Source organism: Nicotiana sylvestris, chromosome 10, assembly GCF_000393655.2.
Source record: "Nicotiana sylvestris chromosome 10, ASM39365v2, whole genome shotgun sequence".
Taxonomy (NCBI): Eukaryota; Viridiplantae; Streptophyta; class Magnoliopsida; order Solanales; family Solanaceae; genus Nicotiana; species Nicotiana sylvestris.
Window position 1 is genome coordinate 30,531,132 of NC_091066.1, and position 27,048 is coordinate 30,558,179.

At 39.1% G+C, this 27,048-nt stretch overlaps 1 protein-coding gene across 1 annotated transcript; it reads left to right on the forward strand.

Moving 5' to 3' along the window:
• Positions 1–1,987: 1,987 nt before the first annotated feature.
• LOC104233961 (coatomer subunit zeta-1-like) lies at positions 1,988–26,203 on the forward strand. Its single transcript, XM_009787430.1, has 6 exons — positions 1,988–2,101; positions 2,912–3,071; positions 3,377–3,524; positions 3,623–3,700; positions 24,921–25,005; positions 25,884–26,203. The coding sequence occupies exons 1-6, from the start codon at positions 2,081–2,083 to the stop codon at positions 25,941–25,943; spliced, it is 552 nt and encodes a 183-aa protein (XP_009785732.1). The 5' UTR covers positions 1,988–2,080; the 3' UTR covers positions 25,944–26,203.
• The last annotated feature ends 845 nt before the right edge of the window (positions 26,204–27,048 follow it).

The following is a 27,048-nucleotide window of genomic DNA, read 5'->3' on the forward strand; positions in this document are numbered from 1 at the left end:
GATCAACTAATCCAGATGGGTTCCAAGACTATCCGGGAAAATGAAGTGGGCTTGGTCCATGTAACTCGTAAGTCGTGAATAGCCCATTTATGCCTTTTATTAAGGGAAATTTTCATAAAAGACTGTCTTTTAGTACTAATTAGTCATCTATAGATATCATTTACTATATTACGAATTATAGATATATTTTTTGTGGTTATAAGATGTATTTGATGTATTTAAGCTATTATATTCATGAATACAGTAGCAAAAATAGGCGTGAATCAGGGAAGTCCAGCTAATCAGTTGTTATATTCGAGTGTATTCGACTGTATTCATGGCATGAAACATGAGATTACAACTGGATAGATTATTGTATTCGACTGTATTCACGATGTGAAACAGGGAATTACATTGTTTTTAAACGGAAAGTGAATCAATTAACATAATAGACTCCTAATATAACTCAACAAACTCAATTACAACACACAAATTTTGTATTTTTAGTTATAAAAAAAGATTATCAACCGAAAAATACCCCAAAAACATAGCAATCTTCGGAAAAATTATATAATACATCTGAATACATGAATACATTATATTAAAATACAATGGAAAAAAAAGATAGTGAATGCAATGAAATGTATTGAATACAGCGAGATACATTGAATTACAATGGAAAAAAAGACAATGAATACAATGAAATATATGAAAAAACAGCGTGATACATTGAAAATATATTGAATATATTAACAAAAAATCAAGTTGCTCAACCCCAAACTCCGTCGTCTTTCTTCAAGAAAATGCCGTCGAGCAAAAACCCTGAATCTCACTGTTCCCAACATGTATGTATATGCAGCCATTGGAGACCCTATGCCAAAGATAGCAGGCATAGCAAAATTGGATGTATCAGTAGCAGAAGCTGATCGATGCAATTGCATAGTAGGGTGCCGATTATTTGTAGAAGAGTACTCTTTTGTGGAATAAAATTGGAAACATAGCTAAAAGGACAAGAGGACAAGGGCAAAAGAGGACTGAAGCATGAGATGGAGGAGATTGGAGGTGGACTGAATGGACTGAGTGATTTGATCAGCCACCATCGTTTTCGTTGAACCATCTCTGCTGTTGCTGCCAGTTTTGCCGGTCGACGTTGCCATCCCGACTTCTCTTCGTGGGTACCCGGTCTGCTCTTTTGTTTGTGCAAATTGCCGCAAAGTAAAATAGAGAGAGAAAGAAAATAGTGTAACTGAATAGCGTATTTAGTGGCTTAGGGGTAGGAGATAACCAAAATTAGATATTTTGCTATAAATATTAAAAAGTCTCTATAGAATATAATTTTTTAAAATGGTATTATTTAAAATAAATAAGGTGTTAACCTTTGCTATAGGAGGTAAAAATTCCTTTTATTAAAAGAGTGATTTGTACAAAAGGGAATATTTCAGTGTTACTATTATTTTTTTGATCGCGTTTGCAGAACTTCAAGTTTAATAAATGTTACAACTCGCTTGCTCTATGGATAGAGATGTCAAAGTTGACCCAGAAAAATATGACCTGCTCAACTCGTATATTTGTTGAACTCAACCCATCTTGACCCAGCCCATTTACAGTTACGCTGATTTTTTTTTATCTAAATTGATCTATGAGTAATTTTACCAAAATATCTTTAAATTATATTTATTGTGTGACATTACATATGAGTTATGACTATAACAAAAAAAAGTCTTATTCCGTAATTAAAAAATTCATAAAAAATTAATATATAGTATTAATTAAAGCTTGATAAAAGTTGGGAGGATTGGCTATGACCCAAATTTTAATTTATCTTAGCTCGGTCCATTTCAACTCAAGTAATCCATTTTAACCTGTCCAAAATAAGCTCAAACCGCTTATTTGACACCTCTATCTATGGTAATACTTCTAATTTTTGACCTTACATTTTTTCGATGGAAAAGTAAAGGTAAAAGAATTAAGACTATTTATTTTAAAGCTCATGTAATTTCCTGTTTACAAAAAATAAAAATACAATAACTGTTTACCAGCCAACAGTTAAGCTTCCAAATCAAGACGGAACAATTTCTTCTGTGAATCACTTCTTCCATCAATGGCGTTTCCTCTCCATTACGTACGTCTTCTTCCTTTTCCCCCCTTTACTTGCTTTTGCAGTTTTATTTCCCTTTAAAAAAACTTTAATTTCTTCAATTAAGTTCAAAGATCTGGTATCTATTTATTAGTCGATCACAATGCGCGATTCTCGAATTATTTCTACATGTTTCTGTTCACTCGTATTACGTATCTTATCTGTGTATAATTGATTGGATTTAGCTAATCGTTGGTTGATTAATCATCAAAAGAGAAAACAAATAATGAAATCTTGGGGTAATATTAGCTGATCTAGCTCATCATTTTATAATCATTGCACAGTTCAGATACCACTCGCGCGACATACGCTCATGTATGAATATATAGCGTCTTTTTTTTTCTGTAGTTGTTACGTGTCACTTACCTGATCAAATCTTGTCCAAAACGGGTTAAAAGTGATCTGATCCCATCATTCTTAACTTGATGCGAGATAACACTGTATTTTTGAAAATGTGTGTGAACTTAGCATAAAAACCATATATTTAAATTCTTTTAACTGTGTGTATATATATTGTCCAAGTGGAAAGTAGCTCGCTTGTATATTTGCATCTGTCAATGTCACGAGAAATGCATGCTAAAGAATGTAAATTACTGAAATTTGAATGCGGAGACAATCAGTTGCCGGGCTAGGAATTTATATAAGGGGATTCAGAAAAATACTGGAATGTCATAGTTGGGACAAATTTCTGATGAAGTGGATTCAATTGAACCTCCTTGCTCCTTACTAGCTTCCCCTTCCCCAAACATTGGGTTAATGGTTACTCATGGTAGAATGATCATATGATTGCTGTAGGGTTCTTGCCCTGTGGTCAAGAATATACTTCTTTTGGATTCGGAAGGAAAGCGTGTAGCTATTAAGTACTACTGCGATGACTGGCCGACAAACAGTGCCAAGCATGCTTTTGAGAAGGCTATTTTTACCAAGACTCAAAAGACAAATGCTCGCACTGAAGGTACTGCTCAACCTTATGGTTTCTCTTTGATATTTATGACTGCATATTTGTATGCTTATGAAAAGTCTTTGCTTTTGTTCCATTACCAAATAATCTGGTGCTGAAATTGTGTTTACTTAATTAATTTTCTTTAACCATGAGAAATGGGTTTTTATGTTTATTGGACCTTCTTTTTTTGCATTCTAGTTTACTTTGTAAATGAGGAACAAAGTCAGTTCTTTATATTCGTGTATTGTGGATCTCATTTTAGTAGGATTCTCTAATTTTCATTCTTTTTACTTACTTTTTGAAGTATTGATCTGCAGCTGAGATAGCAATGTTTGATAATAACATTGTTGTCTATAAGTTTGTGCAAGACCTTCACTTCTTTGTAACGAGAGGTGATGATGAAAGTGAACTAATTTTAGCCACTGTTCTCCAGGGCTTCTTTGATGCAGTTACCCTTCTCCTCAGGTACAATGGGCCAAATCTTTAAAACTATCTTTGAGTCTTGTAGTGTAATCTTCTCAGATGTGCACGCTTGCTGTCTAACTATCATTCAATTGTTGCAGGAGTAATGTTGAGCAGAGAGAGGCTCTTGAGAACTTAGATTTGGTTCTTCTGTGCCTAGATGAGATTGTGGATGGAGGGTAAGCGATTCGGTTCTCTAATGATGTCCTAACAGCATTTACAGTGTTTTCTTTCACTGAGCATCTCACTTGTTCAATTTTGCTTTTCTGTTTCTCTCTTTTCCATTTGTTCTGCTAGAAGCTCTTACACATCATTATTTAACAATTCACTTGAGCAATTTATTTCTGTCATCTCGTGCTGCTTAAGTACTGCATCCTCTGCAAATAAGTCTTTGCTTCAAAAGTTGTTCTTGCTGTATAGAGGGATGCATCTAAGATTAGATTGAATGACAGTACAATAGACTAGAGGTAACTAGCTTTCATACTTTAGGATTTGGGTGCGTACTCTGTTCAACACCCCTTCCTCCATGGCTCAGATGGTATTTTGAGCCAGGAGAAAGTAGTCTGTTGAATACTAGATGATGATTAATGACACAGATCAAAATAATTATCTAGGCCAGTGGAAGATAGCGTTCTTCCAATATCCTGTGGTGTAATTTGCCGTAGAGTCTTACTGCTTTCAATAGTGAAGAAAGCTGTGCTAAACAGCCACGCAAACTGAGTTTTGAGCTTCAGCTATGGAAGAATGATAACAGAGGAAGGAGGCGAGAGGGAGAGAATCAGTTCTCTTTTCACTAACTGAAATGCTGTACAATACAATATTTATACTAGAGCTAAAACACCCACTAACCATCTAACTAACACTCATTACTAATCTAACAACTTTCTAATAATAATTAAAAACTCCCTAACTAAGTAACACACACAACTGTCACATGTTCATTTCCTAACTGCCTCAATACTCACCTCAAGCTGGTAGGTGCATTCAACACTCCTAGCTTGGACATCAAGAATTCATGTTATCTTGCAAGCCCTTTAGTGAGTATATCTGCTAGTTGATCTCTCGAGCCTATATGTACTGTTCTGATCAGTCCCTTTTGAATTTTTTCTCTAATGAAATGGCAATCTATTTGTTCTGATGAAGTAAGAGAATTTCATTAAAAGCATCAAGAAGATGCATAGCAAATGAGAGTACAAGTAACTAGAGTGTGTCTGCTCATAAACAAAAACAAAAATAAACCTATGTTAAAACTAAGGAGCAGACACAGTCCAAAAAATGAACACAACTAGATACAGGTACCTGATTAAGCCAAGTAAAAAGGTTCAATAAACATTTAGCTTTAAGAGCATGGTTTGGAGTTGATATCCCATCAAAACATCTGCTATTCCTTTCAGTCCATATACACCAGAAAATAGAAGCGGGGATCAAGAGCCAAGTTTTTTTGATGGATTTGCCAACTCTCCAAGACCATCAACTTTCGTAGGCCTCTTTAATACTATTAGGCATGCCCAGGCTAGTCCAAAAATTGAGAAAAACATACTCTACAAATCTGCTGCAACTGCACAATGGAGAAAAAGATGCCTCACACTCTCTGCCTTCATCTGACACATGTAGCACCTATTCACTATGTAGATGTTCCTTCGACTTAGATTATCTTGAGTGAGACATGCTTCATATAAGGTTATCCAAGTGAAGCCAATTACTTTAGGTGGAAGTTTAGTTCTCCAGATGAGTTTCCATGGCCAGTTGTCAATCAACTCCTTGTTCGAGCACAAATGTGCATAACCTTTCTTGACAGTGAATATCCCATCATGTTGGCCATCCCATAATAGTTTGTCTCTCTCTTGAGGTTTGATAGTGACCCCTACTAGCTTAGATTGAAGCTCCAGATAGTCATTTAGCTCCCAGTCCTGTAAGTTTCTCCTTGTTTGTAGGTCCCATGAGTTGTTGTGCCATATTTGACTCACTGTGGAGTTTTGATTGCTAGCTATGAGATATAAATTTGGGTAGTCTTCTTTCAGAGTCTGGTTCCCTGACCACTTATCCTTCCAGAATGGTACATGTGCTCCATTCCCTAGCTTTATTGAATAGTTGACCTTTAATTCACCCCATGGGCTTGAGATATGCTTCCAGGGACTAGTGCCATGTGGTAACCTGCTCTGTTTGGTGCACCATTGACTCTGCACCCCATACTTTGCCATGATAACATCTTTCCACATCCCAGTGTTCTCAATGTTATACCTCCAATGCTACTGCCACTTCATTAGCATGCTCTTGTTGTGCAATGCTAGGTCTTTTATGCCCAATCCTCCATGCTCCTTTGGCGGAATCACTCTTGGCCATTTCACCAGATGAAATTTGTTGTATTGACTATTCCCTTCCCACATAAAGTTTCTTCTAATTTTGTCTAGCCTTTTCTGCACCCTGGCTGGTATAGGAAATAGAGACATGAAGTATGTTGGTATGCTGTCCAGGACACTGTTAATGAGTGTTATTCTGCCCCCTAGTGAAAGATACTGCCTTTACCAAGTTTCAAGCCTTTTTTCAAATTTCTCTACTATACCATTCCAGATATCTGGTGACTTGACTTTGGCTCCAAGTGGTAGACCCAAATATGTTGTGGGAAAAGATCCCACATTGCAACCCATTAGCCCTGCTAGCTCCTCCATATTTGGGACTGTGTTTACAGGGTAAATAGTGCTCTTCAATCTGTTCATGTGGAGGCCGGATATAGCTTCAAAATCATGAGTGTGAGGTTAAGATAGAGCACTTGTGACCTATCAGCTCCACAGAAAATAAGTGTGTCATCTGCATACAAGAGATGAGAGACACTAATTGAGCTTCCAACAGAACTTTCCACTTTGAAACCCTCCAACCAGTGTATTTGGTTTGCTTTGTCAAGCATTTTGCTAAGGCCTTCCATTGCCAAAATGAACAAAAAGGGTGAGAGGGGATCCCCTTGTCTTAATCCTTTCTGTGGGGAGAAGAACCCAACAGGACCTCCATTGACAAGAGCTGAATACTTCACAGTTGTTACACAAAACTTGATCCAACTGATCCAACCTGCACCAAACCCCATCTTCCTAAGTATATTGAATTGGTAATACCAGTTTAGTTGGTCAAATTTTTCAATATCAAGTTTGAAAAGGAGACCTGGCTGCTCTGATTTCTGTCTCCAGTCTAGTACCTCATTAGCAATTAGTGCAACATCAGTGATTTGTCTTGTTTTGATGAATGCATTTTGATGCCCTGAGACAGGCTTCCCAATCACTCTTTTCAGTCTTTCTACTAGAATTTTGGAGGCAATCTTGTATACACTTCCAATTAAGCTGATAGGTTTATAGTCCTTGAGTTCTATTGCACCTTTCTTCTTGGGAATCAGTGCAATAAAAGAGGCGTTGCATGACCCGACCATTTGGCCATTCTGGTGAAAGTGTTGGAGTGCTCCCATTATATCTTCTTTAATTATCTCCCATGATTTCTGATAAAATGCCATGGTGTAACCATCTGGACCTGGAGCTTTGTCTGGAGCACACTCTTTAATGACTGCTATAACCTCCTCTTCTGTAAATGTTCTCTCCAGCCACACTTTTTCTTCCCCTGTGATTGCAACATCATCAAACCTTGCTGTAGGTCTCCAATTCTCATTTTCTGTGTAGAGTTGCTGATAGAAACTAAGAATTTCACCCTTGATGAGATCTTTGTCTTTTGTAATTTCATCCCCTACTTTGAGTTTGTCAATTCCATTTGATCTTCTGTTGGAATTAGCCATTTTCTGAAAAAACTGTGTTCCTGTCGCCTTCTTTGAGCCATAGGCATCTTGATTTTTGCCTCCATGATACTTCTTCTGCTTTGGCCATTTGTTCCACTTCCATTTTTATGCTTATGAACTTCTCTTTCTCTTCCTGAGTTTGTGTTCTACCTTCGGTGTTCTGTTGCAATGTGAGAAGGTCTTCTAGTGCTTTTCTTTTCTTAAGCCCTATCAATCCCAATTCCTCCTTATTCCAGATGGTAAGATCTTTTTTGAGTAGCTTGAGTTTTTGAGTAAGAATAAAGTCGGGATTGCCATTGACTGCATAGCTCTGCCACCATGCCTTGACTTTATCCATGAAGCCCTCCATCCCCGACCACATGTTCTCAAATTTAAAGTAAGAAGGGTTAGTGTTCCAATCATCACATTCTAGCATGAGTGGAATGTGATAAGAGATGACATTAGGGAGAGCAATTTGATTGATTTTGCTGAAGGAATCATTCCATTCATTTGAGATAAAAAATCTATCTATTCTAGATGCTTGAATGGTGTCCTCCCCTCTAGTCCATGTGTAAAAAGCCCCTTGTAAAGGAAGATCCACCAAGCAAAGATCCTGAATTACATTTGAAAATTTTCGCATGGCCCCGGATCTTCTCACACAAATTAGTCTCTCATTTTCGAATCTGCATGCATTAAAATCACCCCTTATCACCCATTGATCAGGCCAAATCCCTCTTATAGCTCCAAGTTCATTCCACAACTGTTTCCTTTCAATGTTAGTGTGCGGCCCATAGACCCCTGTAAAGCACCAACTGAAGACCTCATTTAGACTTTCCAACATACAAGAGATAGAGTAAGTCCCCTGCTGTATTTGAGAGCAATTCCACTGTCTTCTATCCCACATGATGATGATCCTGCCCCTAGTACCACTAGCTTTGAGTTCAGCCCAATCGACTCATCTGTGTCCCCAAATCTGCCCGGCTAAGAATCTGTTCCACTCTTCTAATTTAGTTTCTTGAAGACAGAGAACATCTGGTTTCCACTCACTGATTAATGATTTAAGAGTGTCCCTCTTCCCATTGTTATTCAACCCCCTTATGTTCCAGGTCAAAATCTTAACTTTCATCCAGAAAATGATTGGTATTTCCTACCTCTGTTCTTCTTCTCACCCCATCATAATTCACCGAGCAAATCAATCTCTTGGCTTCAGTTTCTCTCTTCGTCTTCTTTGTTTTCTTGCCCTTATCCCTTGCTTTATTGAGTACCAGTTGTTGTTGCCTTCTTTGTTCCATTCTCATAATCATGTCGAAGATTTCATCCTCAAAACCCTTTACGTTAATTCCAAACACCTTGCATGCTTTCCCATCACCAATTTGGTCCACTTGGATGTTTCAATTATAAAAGGATTCTGAATTCTCTGGTCTTCAGAGTCGTACCATGGGAGAGATGGACAGTCGCTGAAAGAGAGAGAAGAATGCGCAGAATCAGTGTCACTTACCAATGGTGAAGTGATCCCCATAGTTGGCCCAGGTAGAAGGAGAGGGTAACTCCTTTCCTCTGCTTCATCACCCGCTTCCAAGTGTTGTTCTGTATCTTTTGGTTGGTGAAAAATTGACGAGGATTTGATATGAGGAGTGGGTAATATAATAGGTTGGCTATGGGTTGGTGTAGTGGTAATTGGGCCTTTATATTTCCAAATTTGTTTGGGCCTTTTATAAACAAATTCCTCATTTCCCTTTCCCTTGTTTTTTGGACTTTTAGAATAGTATGTCTGGTCCAAACTTTTCGTACCCGAAGGCCCAGCATTATCCGGTTTAAATGAGAATTGAACCAGTCGGTTCTTTGCAAAAGCTGTCCATCAATTTTGAATCCCTGCTAGGTCTGACCCCCACGTGATCCTCCACATGCTTGTCAATAGACTTGACAATAGGTTTGGTGGGGTTCGAGATGTCCTTTCCCTGACCCATCCCCTTTAGAGAAACGTCGACCTTTTTTCCGGTGATTCGTACGTACTCATCTGGTAAGATTGCTATTTCATATCTCCAATCACCCACTTCTACCTCCACCTTGCTTGGAATCTCTGCCAGCGATTCTTTCACGCAGATCCGTGCCCATATCAAATATGTTCTTGATTTTGTATCCATGTCAATTCCAACAAAGCCTCCACATAATTCCCCGATAGACCGGAAGGTGCTTTCTGACCAGACATGTAACAGGATACCAAAGGCTCTAACCCATTTTTGATCTCTGTTGCTTGCTTCTGGTATGATTTTCACCATATTATCCTCCACCACAGCTTTCCCTCTTGAACCTTGTTCTGACCATTCTTCCTTGCTAGCAGCTTCAATGTATAATACTTCTGGCTTAGTGCAATTGTTAGTTTCATTGTATAAATAGTAGTAAATAACCCTAATCCCATATGTATTAGGAGTAGGATATGTATTGTATATATAGGGCTCATTGTATCATTGTCATTTTTTAATCAATAATATATTTTTTCCTGTGCTTTCTCACATGGTATCAGAGCATCGGTGAGAAGAGATCGTTGTGCGTCATTCCAGCGATATCCGGGAAGAAAGAACTCAGTCACCGTGCAATTTTCTGGTGATCTAAGTGACTAATTGCGTCAAAGTCAGTAATTATCAGTCTCGTGCAAAATCCAACACCACCACAAGGTTCCCAAGAGAGATCCAACCAAACCCCAAAAGAATCACCAGAAAATAGTTAGCCACGCGCTGTCATGCGCCTGTCAGAGAACTGTTTCCGGCGGCGCGTCTGTGTGACCCCTTCCGGTCAGATTTTGAAAAAATTTCTTCAGGACAGCTTCATCTCCTTGCAATTCCGAGTCCATTGATACTATTTTCGACAGATTCCGACAACTTTGGAATTTTCCGGCGAGTTACAGTGATTTTTCCGGCGTGAACAGTGATCCCCAGCAATTTTATGCTTTTTCCGGCACGATATTATAGTGGAATTCGTATCTGAAGCCTTTAACTCACAATCTATTGGATTAAATGCAATAAATTCAATCCAGATGGTTTCTTTACCGGATTATATTAAGTTCTTTCAGTACAAAGCACATAAACAGACATCTTCAGGATTAACCTCCGTTGTTCCAACAAATAGTAGCATGACTGGTGTCTCCCAATCTTCACCTTCTGAGTCTTGGGTAATTGATCCAGGTGCATCTGATCATATTTCTGGTAACAAATCTCTTTTCACTAGTATCTCATATTCTCAATCTCTTCCAACAGTCACAATGGTCAATGGGTCTCAAGCCATGACAACTGCTATAGGTCAAGCAAGTCCACTTCCTTCCTTACCTTTAGACTCAGTTCTTTATGTTCCTGGTAGTCCTTTTAATCTCATAGCCATTAGTCGCTTAGCCAAATCACTTAAATCTACTGTTTTATTTCTTGATGACCTTGTTTTTATACAGGAACGCAGTACAAGGCGGATCATTGGTACCGGACGTGAATCAGATGAACTTTATTACCTTATCCTTGCCAAATCACATGGACTCGCATCTTGTTTTCCTCCAATTACTTCTCCCGTTACTGATTCACCAGATTTATTACATAAATGGTTAGGACATTCCAGTTTGTCAAAACTTCAGAAAATGGTACTTGGCTTATCTCACTTGTCCACTCTAGAGTGTGAGTCGTGTCAGCTCGGTAAGCATACCCGCTCCCATTTCCCGCGGCGTCTTGACAATCGAGCAGAGTCACCTTTTACTTTAGTCCATTAAGATGTTTGGGGTCCTAGTCGGGTTAGTTCTACCTTAGGATTCCGCTACTTTGTCAGTTTCATTGATGATTATTCCAGGTGCACTTGGATATTTTTGATGAAAAATCGATTTGAGTTGTTTTCTATTTTCCAGATCTTCCATGCTGAAATTCAAAATCAATTTGAGATTTCTATCCGCATATTTCGTAGTGATAATGCCCTAGAGTATTTGTCTTCCCCATTTCAACAGTTTATGAACTCCCATGGGATTATTCATCAAACATCTTGTCCGTACACATCCCAACAAAATGGGGTAGCTGAAAGAAAGAATAGACATCTTATTGAAACTGCCCGTACCCTACTCATACAATCTCATGTTCCGCTGCGTTTTTGGGGGGATGCAGTTCTTACATCTTGTTATCTTATTAATCGTATGCCATCTTCAGCTATCCAAAATCAAATTCCATTCTCTGTCCTGTTTCCCCACTTACCTTTGTTCTCTCTTCCACCCCATGTCTTTGGGAGTACGTGCTTTGTTCATGACCTTGCTCCAGGAAAAGATAAGTTAGCTCCTCGTGCTCTTAAGTGCCTATTTCTGGGTTACTCGAGAACGCAAAAGGGATATCGATGTTATTCTCCTGATCTTCCGTGATTTCTTATGTCTGCTGATGTTACCTTCTTTGAAACCCAATCATACTTCACAGGTCCAGTTAATCACTTAGATATTTCTGAGGTGCTACATGTTCCTTCTTTTGGAGATTCAGTCCCTATCTCCCATTCATCTTCCTCCATAGCTCCACCGCCTACAGTTCCAATTACAGCTCCACCACCTATAGCTCCAGTGTCACCAGCGAGTCCAGTGCCACCACCTAGTCCAGTTCCACCAACTATAGCTCCAGTACCACCACCTAGTCCAGTTCAACCTTCTACAGCTCCACCACTCCTGACTTGTCATCGTTGTCTGCCCCTAGCATCAGGCCCAACTGATTCACGTCCTGCACCTGACCCTACTAATACTGCGGACTTGTCTCCTCTTAATCAACCGATTGCACTACAAAAATGTATATGGTCCACACTTAATCCTAATCCTCATTATATCTGTTTAAGTTACCATCGTCTCTCATCATCCGATTGTGCATTTGTGTCATCTTTGTCCTCTGTTTCCATCCTTAAGTCTACAGATGAAGCATTGTCTCATCCCGGATGGCGACAGGCAATGATTGACGAGATGTCTGCTTTACATACGAGTGGTACTTGGGAGCTTGTTCCTTTTCCTTCAGGTAAATCGACTGTTGGTTGTCGTTGGGTGTATGCAGTCAAAGTTGGTCCAAATGGCCAGGTTGATCGACTTAAGGCTCGTCTTGTTGCCAAAGGATATACTCAGATATTTGGACTCGATTACAGTGATACTTTCTCTCCCGTGGCTAAAATTGCATCAGTCCGCCTTTTTCTATCCATGGCTGCTGTTCGCCATTGGCCTCTCTATCAGTTGGACATTAAGAATGCTTTTCTTCACGGTGAACTTGAGGATGAGGTTTATATGGAGCAACCACCTGGTTTTGTTGCTCAGGGGAGTCTAGTGGCCTTGTATGTCGGTTGCGCCGGTCCCTCTATGGTCTAAAGCAGTCTCCTCGAGCCTGGTTTGGTAAGTTCAGCACAGTTATTCAGGAGTTTGGCATGACTCGTAGTGAAGCTGGTCACTCTGTTTTTTTATCGACATTCTGCTTCAAATCTCTGTATTTACCTAGTCGTTTATGTTGACGATATCGTTATTACCGGCAATGATCAGGATGGTATTAGTAAGTTGAAGCAACATCTCTTTCAGCACTTTCAGCCTAAGGATCTGGGCAGATTAAAGTATTTTCTGGGTATTGAGGTCGCTCAATCTAGCTCAGGTATTGTGATCTCACAACGGAAGTATGCCTTAGATATTCTCGAGGAGACAAGAATGACAGGTTGTAGACCTGTTGACACTCCGATGGATCCGAATTCTAAACTTCTGCCAGGATAGGGGTAGCCTCTTAGCGATCCTGCAAGATATAGGCGGTTGGTTGGTAAATTAAATTACCTCACAGTGACTAGACCTGATATTTCCTTTTCTGTGAGTGTTGTGAGTCAGTTTATGGATTCTCCCTGTGATAGTCATTGGGATGCAGTTGTCCGCATTCTTCGGTATATAAAATCAGCTCCAGGCAAAGGCTTATTGTTTGAAGATCGAGGCCATGAGCAGATCGTTGAATACTTAGATGCTGATTGGACAGGATCACCTTCTGATAGACGTTCTACGTCTGGATATTGTGTCTTAGTAGGAGGAAATTTGGTGTCTTGGAAGAGCAAGAAATAGAATGTGGTTGCTCGGCCTAGTGCAGAAGCAGAATATCGAGCAATGGCTATGGCCACATGTGAGCTAATTTGGATCAAACAGTTGCTCAAGGAGTTGAAATTTGGTGAGATTAGTCAGATGGGACTTGTGTGTGATAATCAAGTTGCTCTTCATATTGCGTCAAATCCAGTGTTCCATGAGAGAACTAAACACATCGAGATTGACTGTCACTTTGTTAGAGAAAAGATACTCTCGGGAGATATTGCTACAAAATTTGTGAAGTCGAATGATCAGCTTGCTGATATTTTCACCAAGTCCCTCACTGGTCCTCGTATTAGTTATATATGTAACAAGCTCGGTACATATGATTTATATGCACCAGCTTGAGGGGGAGTGCTAGTTTCATTGTATAAATAGTAGTAAATAACCCTAATCCCATATATATTAGGAGGAGGACATGTATTGTATATATAGGGCTCATTGTATCATTGTCATTTTTTAATCAATAATATATTTTTCCCGTGCTTTCTCACAGCGACGTATGGTGATGCGATGATTACCCAGAAATTGCAGAATTTTTCCTGCTATATCTTTCCACCCAGTATTATACCCCTCTTCTGGGATTATCACCCATGATTTCTTATCCCCAAGCCATGCTTCAATCCTTACAAAGTGACCATAACGGTTGAAGTTCTGATTTACTCTATAGGTGTAAGCTTGAATCTTTTGCTCCTAGCGTCTGCATGCCTGTACCCATTGAAGCTTGTTGAAGCTGCTCGCAGACCCATTTGAGATTATCCTCGTCGATCTTTAGGCTGCTTGTGAAGCGTTGGCTGCTTTCTACTAATAAGAACCATCTGTTAACATTCAAGTTAGTGATTATTAGATCAAAAAATTTCCCTCCTGCTGGGAAGGAAATCTTCTTATCCATAATAGAGAAGAAAAAATCAACTGGAAAAGGGGCCGGAGATGGCCATCGGAAAGAGAAAAGTAAAATTGCACATTTCCCAAGTCAGAGCTTTTCTCTCTTACTTTTTCCTTAATGAAATGACAATCTATCTCAATATGTTTTGTTCTCTCATGATACACTAGGTTTGTTGCTATCTGCAATGTAGCTTTACTATCACAGTGCAGCAAAACTAGCAATTCTACTTCTGCTCCCAGCTCCTTGAACACCCCTATTAACCATATCAACCCTGAAACCACTGGAGCCATGCTTCTGTACTCTGCTTCTGCTGAGCTCTTGGACACTGTACTCTGCTTCTTTGATTTCCATGCAACTAATGAATCTCCATGTTTCACAATAAAACCTATTTCAGATTTTCTGTGTTTGGACAAGATGCCCAATCAGCATCACAAAATGCAGTCAAGGTGTTCTTCTTGTTGCTGCTCATCATGATGCCTAATCCTGGTTCCCTCTTCACATATTTAACTAACCTTATGGCTGCTTCCCAATGTGATCTTTTTGGATTTTGCATAAATTGACTAAGTGTCTGAACAGCAAAGGCAATGTCTAGCCTGGTCAATGTTAGATACAACAACTTGCCAATCAACCTTTGATACTGTCCTTTGTCTTCTAGTGGTTCATCACTACTTGATCCTGCAACTTCATCCAGTTCAGTAGTTGTGAGTTTTTGATTGCAATCCAAAGATGTCCAGCTTGGCTTAGCTGCACTCAACCCCATTTCCGATATAAGCTCCAGGCTATTCTTTCTTTGGTTCATCATGATTCCTCTGTGAGATCTACAAAACTCAATACTCAAGAAATACTTCAACTCACCCAAATCCTTAAGCTTGAAGGACTGATGTAATTGCTTCTTGATTTCTTCCATGAGCACCAGATCATTACCAGTAATTAGCATGTCATCCACATATACAAGGATGACCACTATTTTTCTGTCTTGCTTCATTGTAAACAAGGAATAATCTAGGGAACTTTGCACAAATCCTTGATGAATCAGTGCCTCAGTTAATTTGACATTCCACGGCCTGCTTGCTTGTTTCATCCCATATAGGGATTTGACAAGCCTACATACCTTGCCTTCATTCTCCCCTTGGCTGACAAATCCCTTAGGTAGCTTCATGTATACTTCATCATATAGGTCCCCTTGAAGGAAGGCATTATATACATCCATTTGATGTATATGCCACCCTTCAGTAGCTGCAACAGAAATTACTGCTCGGACTGTAACCATTTTTACAACCGGAGAAAATGTTCCATGATAGTCCAAACCTTCTTTCTGGCTATATCCCTTAGCTACCAAGCGTGCCTTGAACCTCTCAATATCCCTATTAACTTTGTACTTTGCCTTGTAAACCCATCTGCAACCTATGGTAGTTTTCCCTGCTGGTAATGCCACCAATTCTCATGTTTTGTTGTCTTCTAATGCTTGAATTTCTGCCTTCATGGTTTCAATCCACTTCTTGTCTTTGGATGCTTCATGGAATGTCTTAGGTTCAACAACAGCTGAGAAAGCTCCCAAGCAGTTATGATAAGCTGGCTTCAATCCATCATAGCAAACATAGTTGCAAATGGAATAAGGTTTAGGTGACTGATCTAGTGCAGCTGCGGTCACATAGTCAGTCATCCAAACTGGTACTCGTTTGTCTCTAGTGGACTTCCTAGTGCCCTCTATATCATTGCCTTGTACTTTATTAGCCATTTGTTCTGTCTCCCCATCAATGAAATGTTGGTGATGAACATGATCTGTCAGGGTCATGCTTTCTTCCTCATCAGTTACTCTTGGAATATCATCAAGAACAACCTGCTCTTCAATATTGAGAGCTAGTGAATGGACTGTTGTATCAAGTGGTGGGTTGGTTGCTGCATCATGTGCTGCAAATTCCATGTCTACAAACAGATGTTGCTTCTCTTGTCTCTGATACTTGAAAGGAAACAAGGACTCCTTAAAGACAACATTCCTATTTACAAAGAAACAGTGCTTAGATAATCATACAAGATATAACCCTTTGTGACTTCTGAATAGACCATTAAATCTGCTGCTGTTGCTCTAGCGTCAAACTTGTCATGCACATTCATTCTCTTTGCAAAACACAAACAACCAATAGTCCTTATACGTTCAATGTTTGGCTTCCTCTTGTGAAACACTTCAAAAGGATTTTTCCCCGCTAATACACTTGATGGTAATCTTTTTTTTGAATTGGTATCTATTGTATATATTATAAATATCAGTACATAGGTTGCACTGAAAACCAAATTTACATGGAGAGGATTTGGAGATGTTCTAATTTGAGACCTAGCAAGATCCTAGTATGTCTATGATTGTCAATGTATCTTCTGTGTACATCTGTTTGCACCAAAAACAAAAAAGAAGAATACAATTGAGTTTGATCTTCTGCACTGGATTGCTTCTATCTTCAAAACATCTAGTGTTCCTTTCCCTCCAAACTGTCCACCAAATACAAGCCGGTACAGTCCTCCATCTATCTCTACTAGTTGCTTCAGCTCCAGCTTCTTCCCAGCTATAAAGGACATCTTTAAGCCTGTATGGCATTGACCATGAAATACCCCTAAGACTAATAAAGATTTTCCATAGTTGGTCTGTAATCTTGCAATGTAGAAACAAATGGGTGACAGTTTCTGCATTTTCCCCACACAGAAAACATCTTGAACACAGAGAAATTCCCCTTTTTATGAGATTATCCTGGGTTAATACCGCCTCCTTTGCTAGTAGCCAAGTGAAGCAAGCTACCTTGTATGAAATCTTTGTTTTCCATATATGTTTCCAAGGCCATGTGTCTACCTGTTGGTTATTATGATTCAAAATCTTATATGCATCCTTCACTCGGTAAACCCCTCTGTTGTGCCTCTTCCACCATATTGAATCCAAACCTTCCTGTAATCCTGTAAATGCTTCCAGCTCTTTGTAAAGGTCAGCTAATCTTGTTATCTCCCGGTCATTCAACTGTCTTCTTAGAGCGATTTCCCATCCTTGATGACTCCTCATATCAGCTACTGTCTTATGCTGGTTTTGTGCTAAACCAAACATATCTGGGTATCTTTCCTTTAAGCTTCCAATTCTTAACCAGTTATCATTCCAAAATGATGTGTTCCTTCCGTTGTTCACTCTTATGGAGGAGTGATTCTTCATTATAGGCCAAAGTTCTCTGATGGATTTCCACACACTTACTCCATATGATGTTCTGACTTTTTTTGACACCCAGTTATTTTCCTCACCATACTTTGCTTTGATCACTTTGCCCCATAAAGATTGGGGTTCTTGAGAGTACTTCCATAACCATTTAATTCTAAGAGCCTTGCTTTGATTCTTCAAATTCCTTATCCCCAATCCACCTTGTTTTTTATCCATTGTGAATGCCTTCCATTTAACTAAATGGAAGACCTTTTTCTCCTTATTACCTTGCCAAAGGAATGATCTTCGGAGTTTGTCCAATCTCTGTAAAATGCCTGCTGGAATTGGGAACAAAGACATCATGTAAGTAGGTAGTGAGTCTAATACTGAGTTGATTAGAACTAGCCTACCCCTCAATGATAGGTATTGCGATTTCCATCTTGACAACTTCTTCTCACACTTTTCTATGACTGAATTCCAGATTTCTTTTGATTTGGATCTTGCACCAAGAGGCATCCCAAGGTAAACAGTTGGTAGGGACCCAACTTCTCCTCCCAATATCTGTGTCAGTTGCTCCATGTTGTTAACTTCATTAATGGGAAAAATATTGCTCTTTCTCCAGTTAATGTGTAATCCTGAGACTCCCTCAAATAAAACCAAAATGATCCTTAAAAATCTAAGTTGGTCTTTTTCAGCATCACAGAAGACTAGAGTATCATCAGCATATCATCACTAGATTGTTAGCCCCACTCCTGTTTACCTCAAAACCTTTAACCCATCCACTGACTTTAGTCGTTTTGATCATGTTGTTCAATCCTTCCATGGCTATAATGAATAGAAAGGGAGATAAAGGATCACCTTGTCTTAGACCTCTGTGTGAATGAAAATAACCTTTAGGACATCCATTTATGAGAATGGAGAATTTCAAAATAGATATGCAAAATTTCATCCATCTAATCCATTTTTGCCCAAAACTCATTAGTTCTAACATTTTTAGTAGGAAGCTCCAATTCACATGATCATAGGCCTTCTCGATATCTAATTTGCATAAGATTCCAGGTTCTTTTTTATTCTTGAGTCCACAGCTTCGTTTGCAATCAACACTGCATCAGTTATTTGTCTTCCTTTGATGAACGCCATTTGTTGAGCATCGACAATTTTCCCAACCACCCTCTTAAGTCTTTCAGTTAAGACTTTTGAGAGCAATTTGTAGAAGCTCCCTATCAGACTGATCGGTCTGAAATCTCTCAATTCTTTCGCACCTGTCTTCTTTGGAATCAAAGCTATATATGTTGCATTGAAGCTTTTCTCAAACATCTCCTGTGAATGGAAGTTGTTAAAGACCGCCATGATATCTTCCTTCATAATGTCCCAACACTTTCTGAAAAAACCCATTGTGTATCCATCTGGACCTGGAGCTTTGTCACTTGCACACATCTTCAGACTGCTCAACACTTCTTGTTCCTCAAAGTTACTCTGTAAAGACTCCCTTTCTGATTCAGAAATGCTTGAACTATTTTCGAAATTGACCGTTGGTCTCCACTGTTCAGGTTCTGTGTATAACTCCTTGTAGAATTCAGTGATCTCATTCTCTATTCTTTCTGGATCCTCGACTACTTCATGTCGAATCATTATTTGATCAATGTTGTTGTTTCTCTTGTGTGCATTTGCAGTGCGACGGAAAATTTTTGTATTCCTATCCCCTTCTTCGAGCCACAGAGCTCTTGACTTTTGTCTCCATGCAATTTCTTCATTCTTGAGTTGTTCCTCAATCTCCATTAGAGTAGCTGCTTTCCTCACTGATTCCTCCTCTGTCAGCGCTCTTAGTTGTTGTGTTGTCTCAAAATCTGCTAGTTGACTTAGCAATTTTGATTTTTGCAGTCCCAAATTACCTTCATAACTTCTGCTCCATTCTTTTAGCTTGCCCTTGAGAGCTTTTAACTTGCAAGCTAAAATGTAATCAGGTCTTCCTGAGAATTCAAAAGATACCCACCACTCTCTAATTCTGTCATCAAAACCTTCCACATTCAGCCACTAATTTTCAAACTTAAAGTATGATTTAGCTTGTTCCCACGCACCACAGTATAGAGCCACAGGTGAATGGTCCGAAATCAACCTTTGTTGGATAGTTTGCTTAATGTTTCTGAAGCTTACATCCCATTCTTCTGAAATGAGAAATCTATCAATTCTTGAAGCCGCTGTATGATTGTCCCCTTTGAACCAAGTATAGTTGCCTCCTTCAAGTCTTAGATCTATCAACTCCATATCTTCTATAAAATCCGAGAACTCCACCATCGCTCTGGACCTCCTTGAACATTCCCGTTTTTCAGAAGGGTACCTTGTAACGTTAAAATCGCCACAAACCGCCCAAGGACCTTCCATCAATCCCCTCACTGCACCAATTTCTCTCCATACTTTTTTCCTTTCTATTCTACAATTTGGGGCGTACACTTCTGTTATGTGACATTGAAAATTCTGTAAAAGAACGTCAAACTTGCAAGTCAAAGTGTATGCACCAGTCTGTAACACCTCCCCTTTCCATACTCTGCAATCCCATAATAACAAAATCCCCCCTTTCGTGCCGCTAGCTTCTAAACTTGTATACCTCACCCATCTACCACCCCATATTTGCCTGACTATTTCCTCGATATCTCCCTCCACTTTTGTCTCTTGCATGCATATAATGTCTGCCCTCCAATTCTGCACTTGACTTTTTATGATCTCCCTTTTCTTCTTATCGTTTAATCCCCTTACATTCCTACTTTGATCTTCATATTGAATGATTGATAGATCTCTTCCCCTACTCCTTTTCCCGTCACTCTTGAATTTGACATCAAAAGAAATTAACCCTTTTAATTCCAGTGATCCTTTGAATCTTTGTTTCTTCACCTCCAACTCTGTCTCCACCCTTCTTACCTGTCTGCAGCTGTCAATTTGCATTAACAACTCCAGTGCTTCTTCTTCATGGCCTTGAAAATCTACTCCAAACGTTTTTCCCAATTTGATCATATTTTGATGGACCCATAGTGTTGCATCGATGTTTTTATCCATTAATGGATTGTGTTGTTGAACTGCTATAGGATTCACCTCCTCGATTTCCCAATCTTGGATAGAGCTAAATTGCTTTAGATGTTCCAAAGCACTTCCAACATGATCATTCCCCATATTTGTGTTTATGTTTTGCTCCCCTGCCTTCTGTTTCAGTCTTGCTATCTCTACTCCACCTTCTGGCTGACTGCAACTGATAAGTGTTGCCTTTGGCATATTTTTCAAGATTTTCATTGGGGATTGGATCCCCTGGAGAGGACTCTTTTGCCCCCAAGTAAGAAGGTCCTCCCATTTCCTCAATATAAGGCTTCAGCGCCATTTCCTCAATATAAGGCTTCAGCCTAATATCATCAGAAACCTCACACGAGAGATCATTAAAAATGACTTGTGCAGCCAAATCAAAGTCATAGGATTTCAGCTCGTTGTTTGTCACTTTACTGCTCTGATTCATCGAACTCGAACCTTGTGTAAGTTGCCCACTTGCCTTTCCTTTATCAGTGTTTTGCCATATGGTGCACCCCACTTGATTGTTCAAATATCTCTCTATTTCAAAACATTGTTCGTTTTCTTGCGTCTTCAGCTCATATCTTGTCTGACTTTCAGCCCAGATTGGGATGAAAAATTTGATACCGTCTCTTTCAATCCCAACCTCATTGGGAGTCTTTCTGCCATCACCAGCAATTTTGATTCTTGCCCACTTAAGATTGATTTTTGAGATCAGTTTCTTCTTCAGTAGCTAACCAACCCCCACAGAGATCTCCTATTTCTTTGAAGATCTTTTGTGACCATAGATGTAAAGGAATCCCCATGGCTCTAATCCAGCATGTTTCCTCAATTTGTGAGTTTGGAATGCATCTAGCAGTATGATTCCACCATTCCAGATGAAGCTTGAACTTTTTCCATCTCCATTCTCCTTGCAAACTTTGCTCCGCCATGAATCTGTTTGGAAATTCAAAAAGAAACATGTTGCCTGTCATTTCGTACATGTTTACTCCATATGCTTTGTTCCATGAAGCACTAGCCCATCGCCTTATGTCTGCTAAAGTGGGTCTCTCATTGATTTCTTTCCCAAAAAAACCCGATAATGCATCTTTTTAGTAGACCTGTGTCCTCTCCTCCAGTAGGTTCCAAAACAAAGATATCGCCATTGTTCGTGCTGACCCTTGCCTCTCGAAGGGTATTGGATTGCCTTTTACTCTCCTTAACTTCTTGGGCATGAGGGAAATTGTCCACAGTGTTTCTGAGTGGTACTATGGAATTCAGCTTGGTGGTCTGATAAATGAATCTTTCTATCTTAGCTGCTATGTCTTTCCAGCCAAAATTCAAAGTTAACTCTGGGATTATGATCACTGACCTCCCTTTTCCCTTCAGTGACAGAATACTCATATATCTTCCATGAGCGTTAAATTTCCTAGTACAGAAATGTTTTGTCATTTGCTCCTTGTACTTCCATCTCTTCACTAGATTGTTTTGATCTGTCGACGCTTCTTTAAGTGCAAAGCAGATCCATTCCATTGCCTTTCTACCCATGGATGATCTTCTCATCATGTTGCGGCTTCTCTCCACCCATTCAAACCATGTGTCTTTGTTGGAGTTCCATCTGGTGATGTCAAAAGATTTGAATCCTGCGTTGAAATATATCCTGTTGTCTCCCATATTGTACTAACCAGCTGCTCAGGTTATGAAATTATAGAGGTTGTTTGGAAATTATCACAGTGAGCTAGAAAACCTGAAAAAAAAGAACAGAAACCAGAAATCTGGACAGAGAAGGGTTCCCCGCCACCGGAAAAAATAAAAGTTGTCGGAATTCAGAAAAGATTGTATGGATGTGCTCGGAATTACCCAGTGAGCGGGCTGTCCAACAAGAAAATTTTGAAAAGTGGCCGGGATGTTGCTCACGCGCCGGCGCGTGGCATTTGTCTCGCCGGAACGAGCTGCGCGTGGGGGCGCGTGAAAGGTTCTTTGTCGGAGCTGTTTTCAGAGGGGTGGTCGGAATTGAATAGGCATGCTAATGATGTTTATGGAGTCTCAAGATTCCTTGTTCTCAGACTCCTCGGGGAGTGTGCCTGAGAGCTTAAGAAAGTAGAGAGAGAAAATCGGATAAGTTAAATACTTACACTTGATGGTAATCTATTAATGACATACACTGCTGCCAGCACACAGTGTCCCCAAAATCTCAAAGGTATGTGTCCTTGAAATCTCATGGCTCTTGCTATCTCCAGACATGTCTGTGCTTTCTTTCAGCAATTCCATTCTGCTGCTGCGTATAAACACATGTCCTCTGGTGAATGATTCCATTCGACTGGAACAACTTGCTACATGCCTCACTTACAAATTCTATCTCATTATCAGTTCTATCACTTTAACTTGTCTATTGAATTGAGTCTGAACTAACTTTAAAAGATTTCTCAGTAAAATCAACACATCCCTTTTCAATTTCAACAAGTAAACCCAAGACATTCTTGAATGATCATCAACAATTGTCAAAAACAGTTTGTTACCATCAAAGGTTTGCACAACATATGGTCCCCATACATCAACATGTAACAAGTGAAACACATCTTCAACTCTACTACTGCTTATGCTAAATGACAGCTTGCAATGTTTAGCTAAAGGACACACATTACAGTTGTCTATCTTTCCTTTACATTCATTATAGACTAATGAAAAAAGTTGCTTTAGTGCTCCTGCTAAAGCATGTCCAAGCCTTCTGTGCCAGAGTCTAATGTCCAGGTCTGCCTTCATATGTCTCATTGAGCCCCATAAGGAACTGCAATATCTTCTGCCTACGCATAAAAACCTCATATTCACTTGACTTGGGCAATCACAACCAGGAGTTGGTGCCAAACAATCAAATTCAGCCCAAAGTTCACGCAACTTTGAGAAATAAGTTGCAATTGAGCTTGTTCCTTAACTCGCAGTAGCTATAGCCCTGTGTAACTGGAGAATTCTAGAACCATTGACTTTATCAAATCTCTCTTTCAAATCCTTCCAAACAGCACATGCATTTGAGGAATACACAATTCCACTTAGCAAATCACTCGATACACAGTTCATTATCCACGAGAGGACAATCGCATTGCATATCTCCCACATATCTGTCAAATTCGTACCGTAATCTTCCTTCTTACAGGTGCCTTCAATGAATCCTATTTTGTTGCGACCTAATATCGCAATACACGCAGAGTAATTGTTTGATCCTGTAAATTGCAGTGAAATCAAAACAACTCTTGAATTGTGTGTCGAGTGTAGGAATAGAGGATGATTGTGACTTAGATTTTTTGGCAATGTATCATCAACAGTCGCCATTTTAGGATCTCTTCAATTCGTGCCCTAGATTCGCAGAAGAGAAGATGAAACTACAGAATTAAAAATGAATCCCGGAAACTAAGCTAAGATAGATGAGGTTAGGTCCATATTAATGACCTCTCTGCTTTGATACCATGAAGAAAGCTGTGCTAAACAGCCATGCAAGCTGAGTTTTGAGCTTCAGCTATGGAAGAATGATAACAGAGGAAGGAGACGAGAGGGAGAGAATCAGTTTTTCTCTTTTTACTAACTGAAATGCTGTACAATATACAATATTTATACTAGAGCTAAAAACCCACTAACCATCTAACTAACACGCATTACTAATCTAACAACTTTCTAACAATAATTAAAAACTTCCTAACTAACTAACACACACAACTGTCACGTGTTCATTTCCTAACTGCCTCAATAAATAGTTTGCATTTCCGTATCTTCTTCTTTTATTTAACCCCCCACCCCACCACAAAAAAAAAGAAAAAAAGAAAAAAAGAGAGGAGATGGAAACAAGGGCAAGGGGTAGTAACATAGTTCATGACGGTTTTATCTTTGTCAGACTTGACTGTCATACTCTTGCTCCATTGCTTTCTGGTGTTTTTTTTTTGTGTGTGTGTGTGTGTGTTGGTGTGTGTGTGGGGGGGGGGGGGACTTCATGGAAATTGGATCAAGCAGAAAGTTTTCTTTAAGTGAAAGCTGAATCAGTTGGAGGATGTATATTGGTTTGGCTACTAAAGTTTAAGCGACTCTCCGATAATGTTTGTGCCCAATATAACTGCATCCCTTTTGCCAAACCCAAGTTTTAACCCAACCACCCCACCCTTTTGATTTCTTTTTTCTTCTTTTAGCCAACAGATTAATGGGGTGTTAGTGATTTGCATAAATAAAAGTACATGTCAGAACTATAGTAGAAGCATTTTGGTTCAAATGCTCCTCATCCTGATAGGAAATTCAGAAAGCATACCTCAAGTGTTCTGATAGAGGCGTAGTCCTCTTATTAGATAAAGATAATATAGGTAAAAAATTAACAATTAGTTTGTTTATTCATATTCTCTGAATCACGTAAGCTACTTCCTCTTTTTTACCCAGTAACTCTTTACATGGGAGAACTTTTACCTAAAACTTTTTTTTGTTATTGAATAATCTGGCAGGATGATTCTTGAAACAGATGGTAGTGTCATTGGTGGCAAAGTTGCTAGTCATAATATGGATGATGGGTCACCCATTTCCGAGCAGGTAACCAACAATTCTTTATATTTGCTGAATCATATTTTAGACAATATTCATTCTTTTGGAGATTTAAGTTCTGAGAGGACCTGGGGAATATGATGGGTGATCGTAGAAGTATGATATTAGGCCTCTTGGACCAATAGAATGACAACCCCTTCCTTTGAAGGTCTAGAAATCAGGTTCCTCTATGGACCCTGGTTTTCAAGATTGAAACATTGTTTTGCTGGTCGGGCGATGGTTTAAGACATCTGATTCCCTGAGCTCAGTTAGAACCTTTTAGGAGGCAACCCTTTCTATAGGGTTACTTTAGAACGTCCGAATCATGTCAATTTCATGAGCCGTCTCTGTAATTCTAATTGCCCGGAGAACAAACAAAAGTGAGACAATTCTTTAGGTTGTATTCATTCAATCAATTAACTATCCCTTTGTCCAAAACTTACGTTGTATTCGTTATATCCGATATTTTTTCTTGGGAGACTAATCTAATTTTTCTGTAGCAAAATTCTCAGTGAAATTAAAATATAAAGCATTTATCTTACTTTGTTTGGAAAAGGTCTCTCTTGATAAACCCAAATATCATGCAAAGTGTTCTTTACTCTAAAATTGTTGAGTGGGTAACTTGTTTTGAAAATCTCATGCAAAACATCATTCTCTTGAGTTGTTTCTTTGGCAAGTGAACTCTCAGTTTCTGAAGTTCCTCACATATTCTAGTTGAAAACCTCATTACCTCTTTACTCTTTTGGTTTCTACTGTTTTTAGTACCTAAAAAGGAACCTACTTATTACATATTAAAAGAGCTACAGCGATCATTATACTCCGGAGATATTTATTCTCATGTTGCGTAGCTATTAACCTGCATGTTTGGTGTGTTCTATAATTTTCAGACAATCAGTCAAGCTTTGGCAACGGCTCGCGAGCATTTTACACGATCACTTCTCAGATGAAGCATCTCAATGCTCGTGAAAAGAGATACATTGACTTCATTCTTTACAAGTGTTTGTCCCCAAAATTTTCAGTTGGTTTTTCCTCGGGATGGAAATGTTGTCCATCCTTTTTAAGTCGATTCATGTTTTAAGCTCATACAGATTATCTTATTTCTGTTAGTTTTAAGCCTTTTACTCCAAATGTCATTTGGGACATTATGCAGGTTGTTGAATTGTGATAGAGGTTTTGCTGATTTAAAAGAACATTTTTGTGCTCGTTATTGTGCTGTCCAGGATTTTCTTTTCCTTTCCTTTGTTCTTGTGATACAACACTACATTGCTACCTAATGCCAACAGATTCGTCTTGCATAATACAAGCCTAGTTGGAAAATGGCGAATTGATAAGAAAGTGGACCTTGGGCCTAACTCAACCCCAAAAACTAGCTCCAGAGGCGAGGACTGTTTAAGACCATATGAGAAGTACAATTTTCCTTCTTAGCCAATATGGGACTCAACACATTCCCCCCACACCCCTCTCTCCTCCCTGTGCATGCCTAGGATTTGACATCTGAAATGTGGACAATATAAGATGGTAAGCATACAAATTTTGCCCACATACAGGACTACTAACACAAATGATATCGAGTGATATTTGCTTCTACGAATATATATATCCTGGCTTTCTACACACTAGCCATCATACCTTGAGGAGGTGGATTTATCATTTTTTGTTAGGAAATTCAATCACATGAAGAAATGACATTGTGTAAGCCTACACAGGGTACAAGATCATAAAGAAACAGAGAAAATGAAGCTATGATGTGATAAATTCAAGCCCCTCTTTCTCCAAAAATCTATCAGTCCCCAATCAACTAAAATTTATACATATTTCTGAAATCTGAACAAGTTTGTTGAACGGGTAAATGGATTTTTATGAGATTCCAAAATATCTCCCAGTCCATGAACAATTGAATTTCAGTAGTGACTAGCAATTTCTGTTTTCCATGTAAAGTTCTTTCTTGTACAACAAATTTCAGTAGCAGTAAAATCTCTTGCAGCAGCTACGCGTTCAAAGTGCTTCAAATTTGTATAGCTGCTTTCAAAATAATAGCCGGAAAAATGTGTG

Excerpts from the sequence above, each read along its gene's own strand:
- LOC104233961 (XM_009787430.1), top strand. The coding sequence starts at position 2,081 with ATGGCGTTTCCTCTCCATTAC. Across the intron at positions 2,102-2,911 it reads TGGCGTTTCCTCTCCATTAC|GGTTCTTGCCCTGTGGTCAA; the intron begins GTACGTCTTCTT and ends TGATTGCTGTAG. Across the intron at positions 3,072-3,376 it reads GACAAATGCTCGCACTGAAG|CTGAGATAGCAATGTTTGAT; the intron begins GTACTGCTCAAC and ends ATTGATCTGCAG.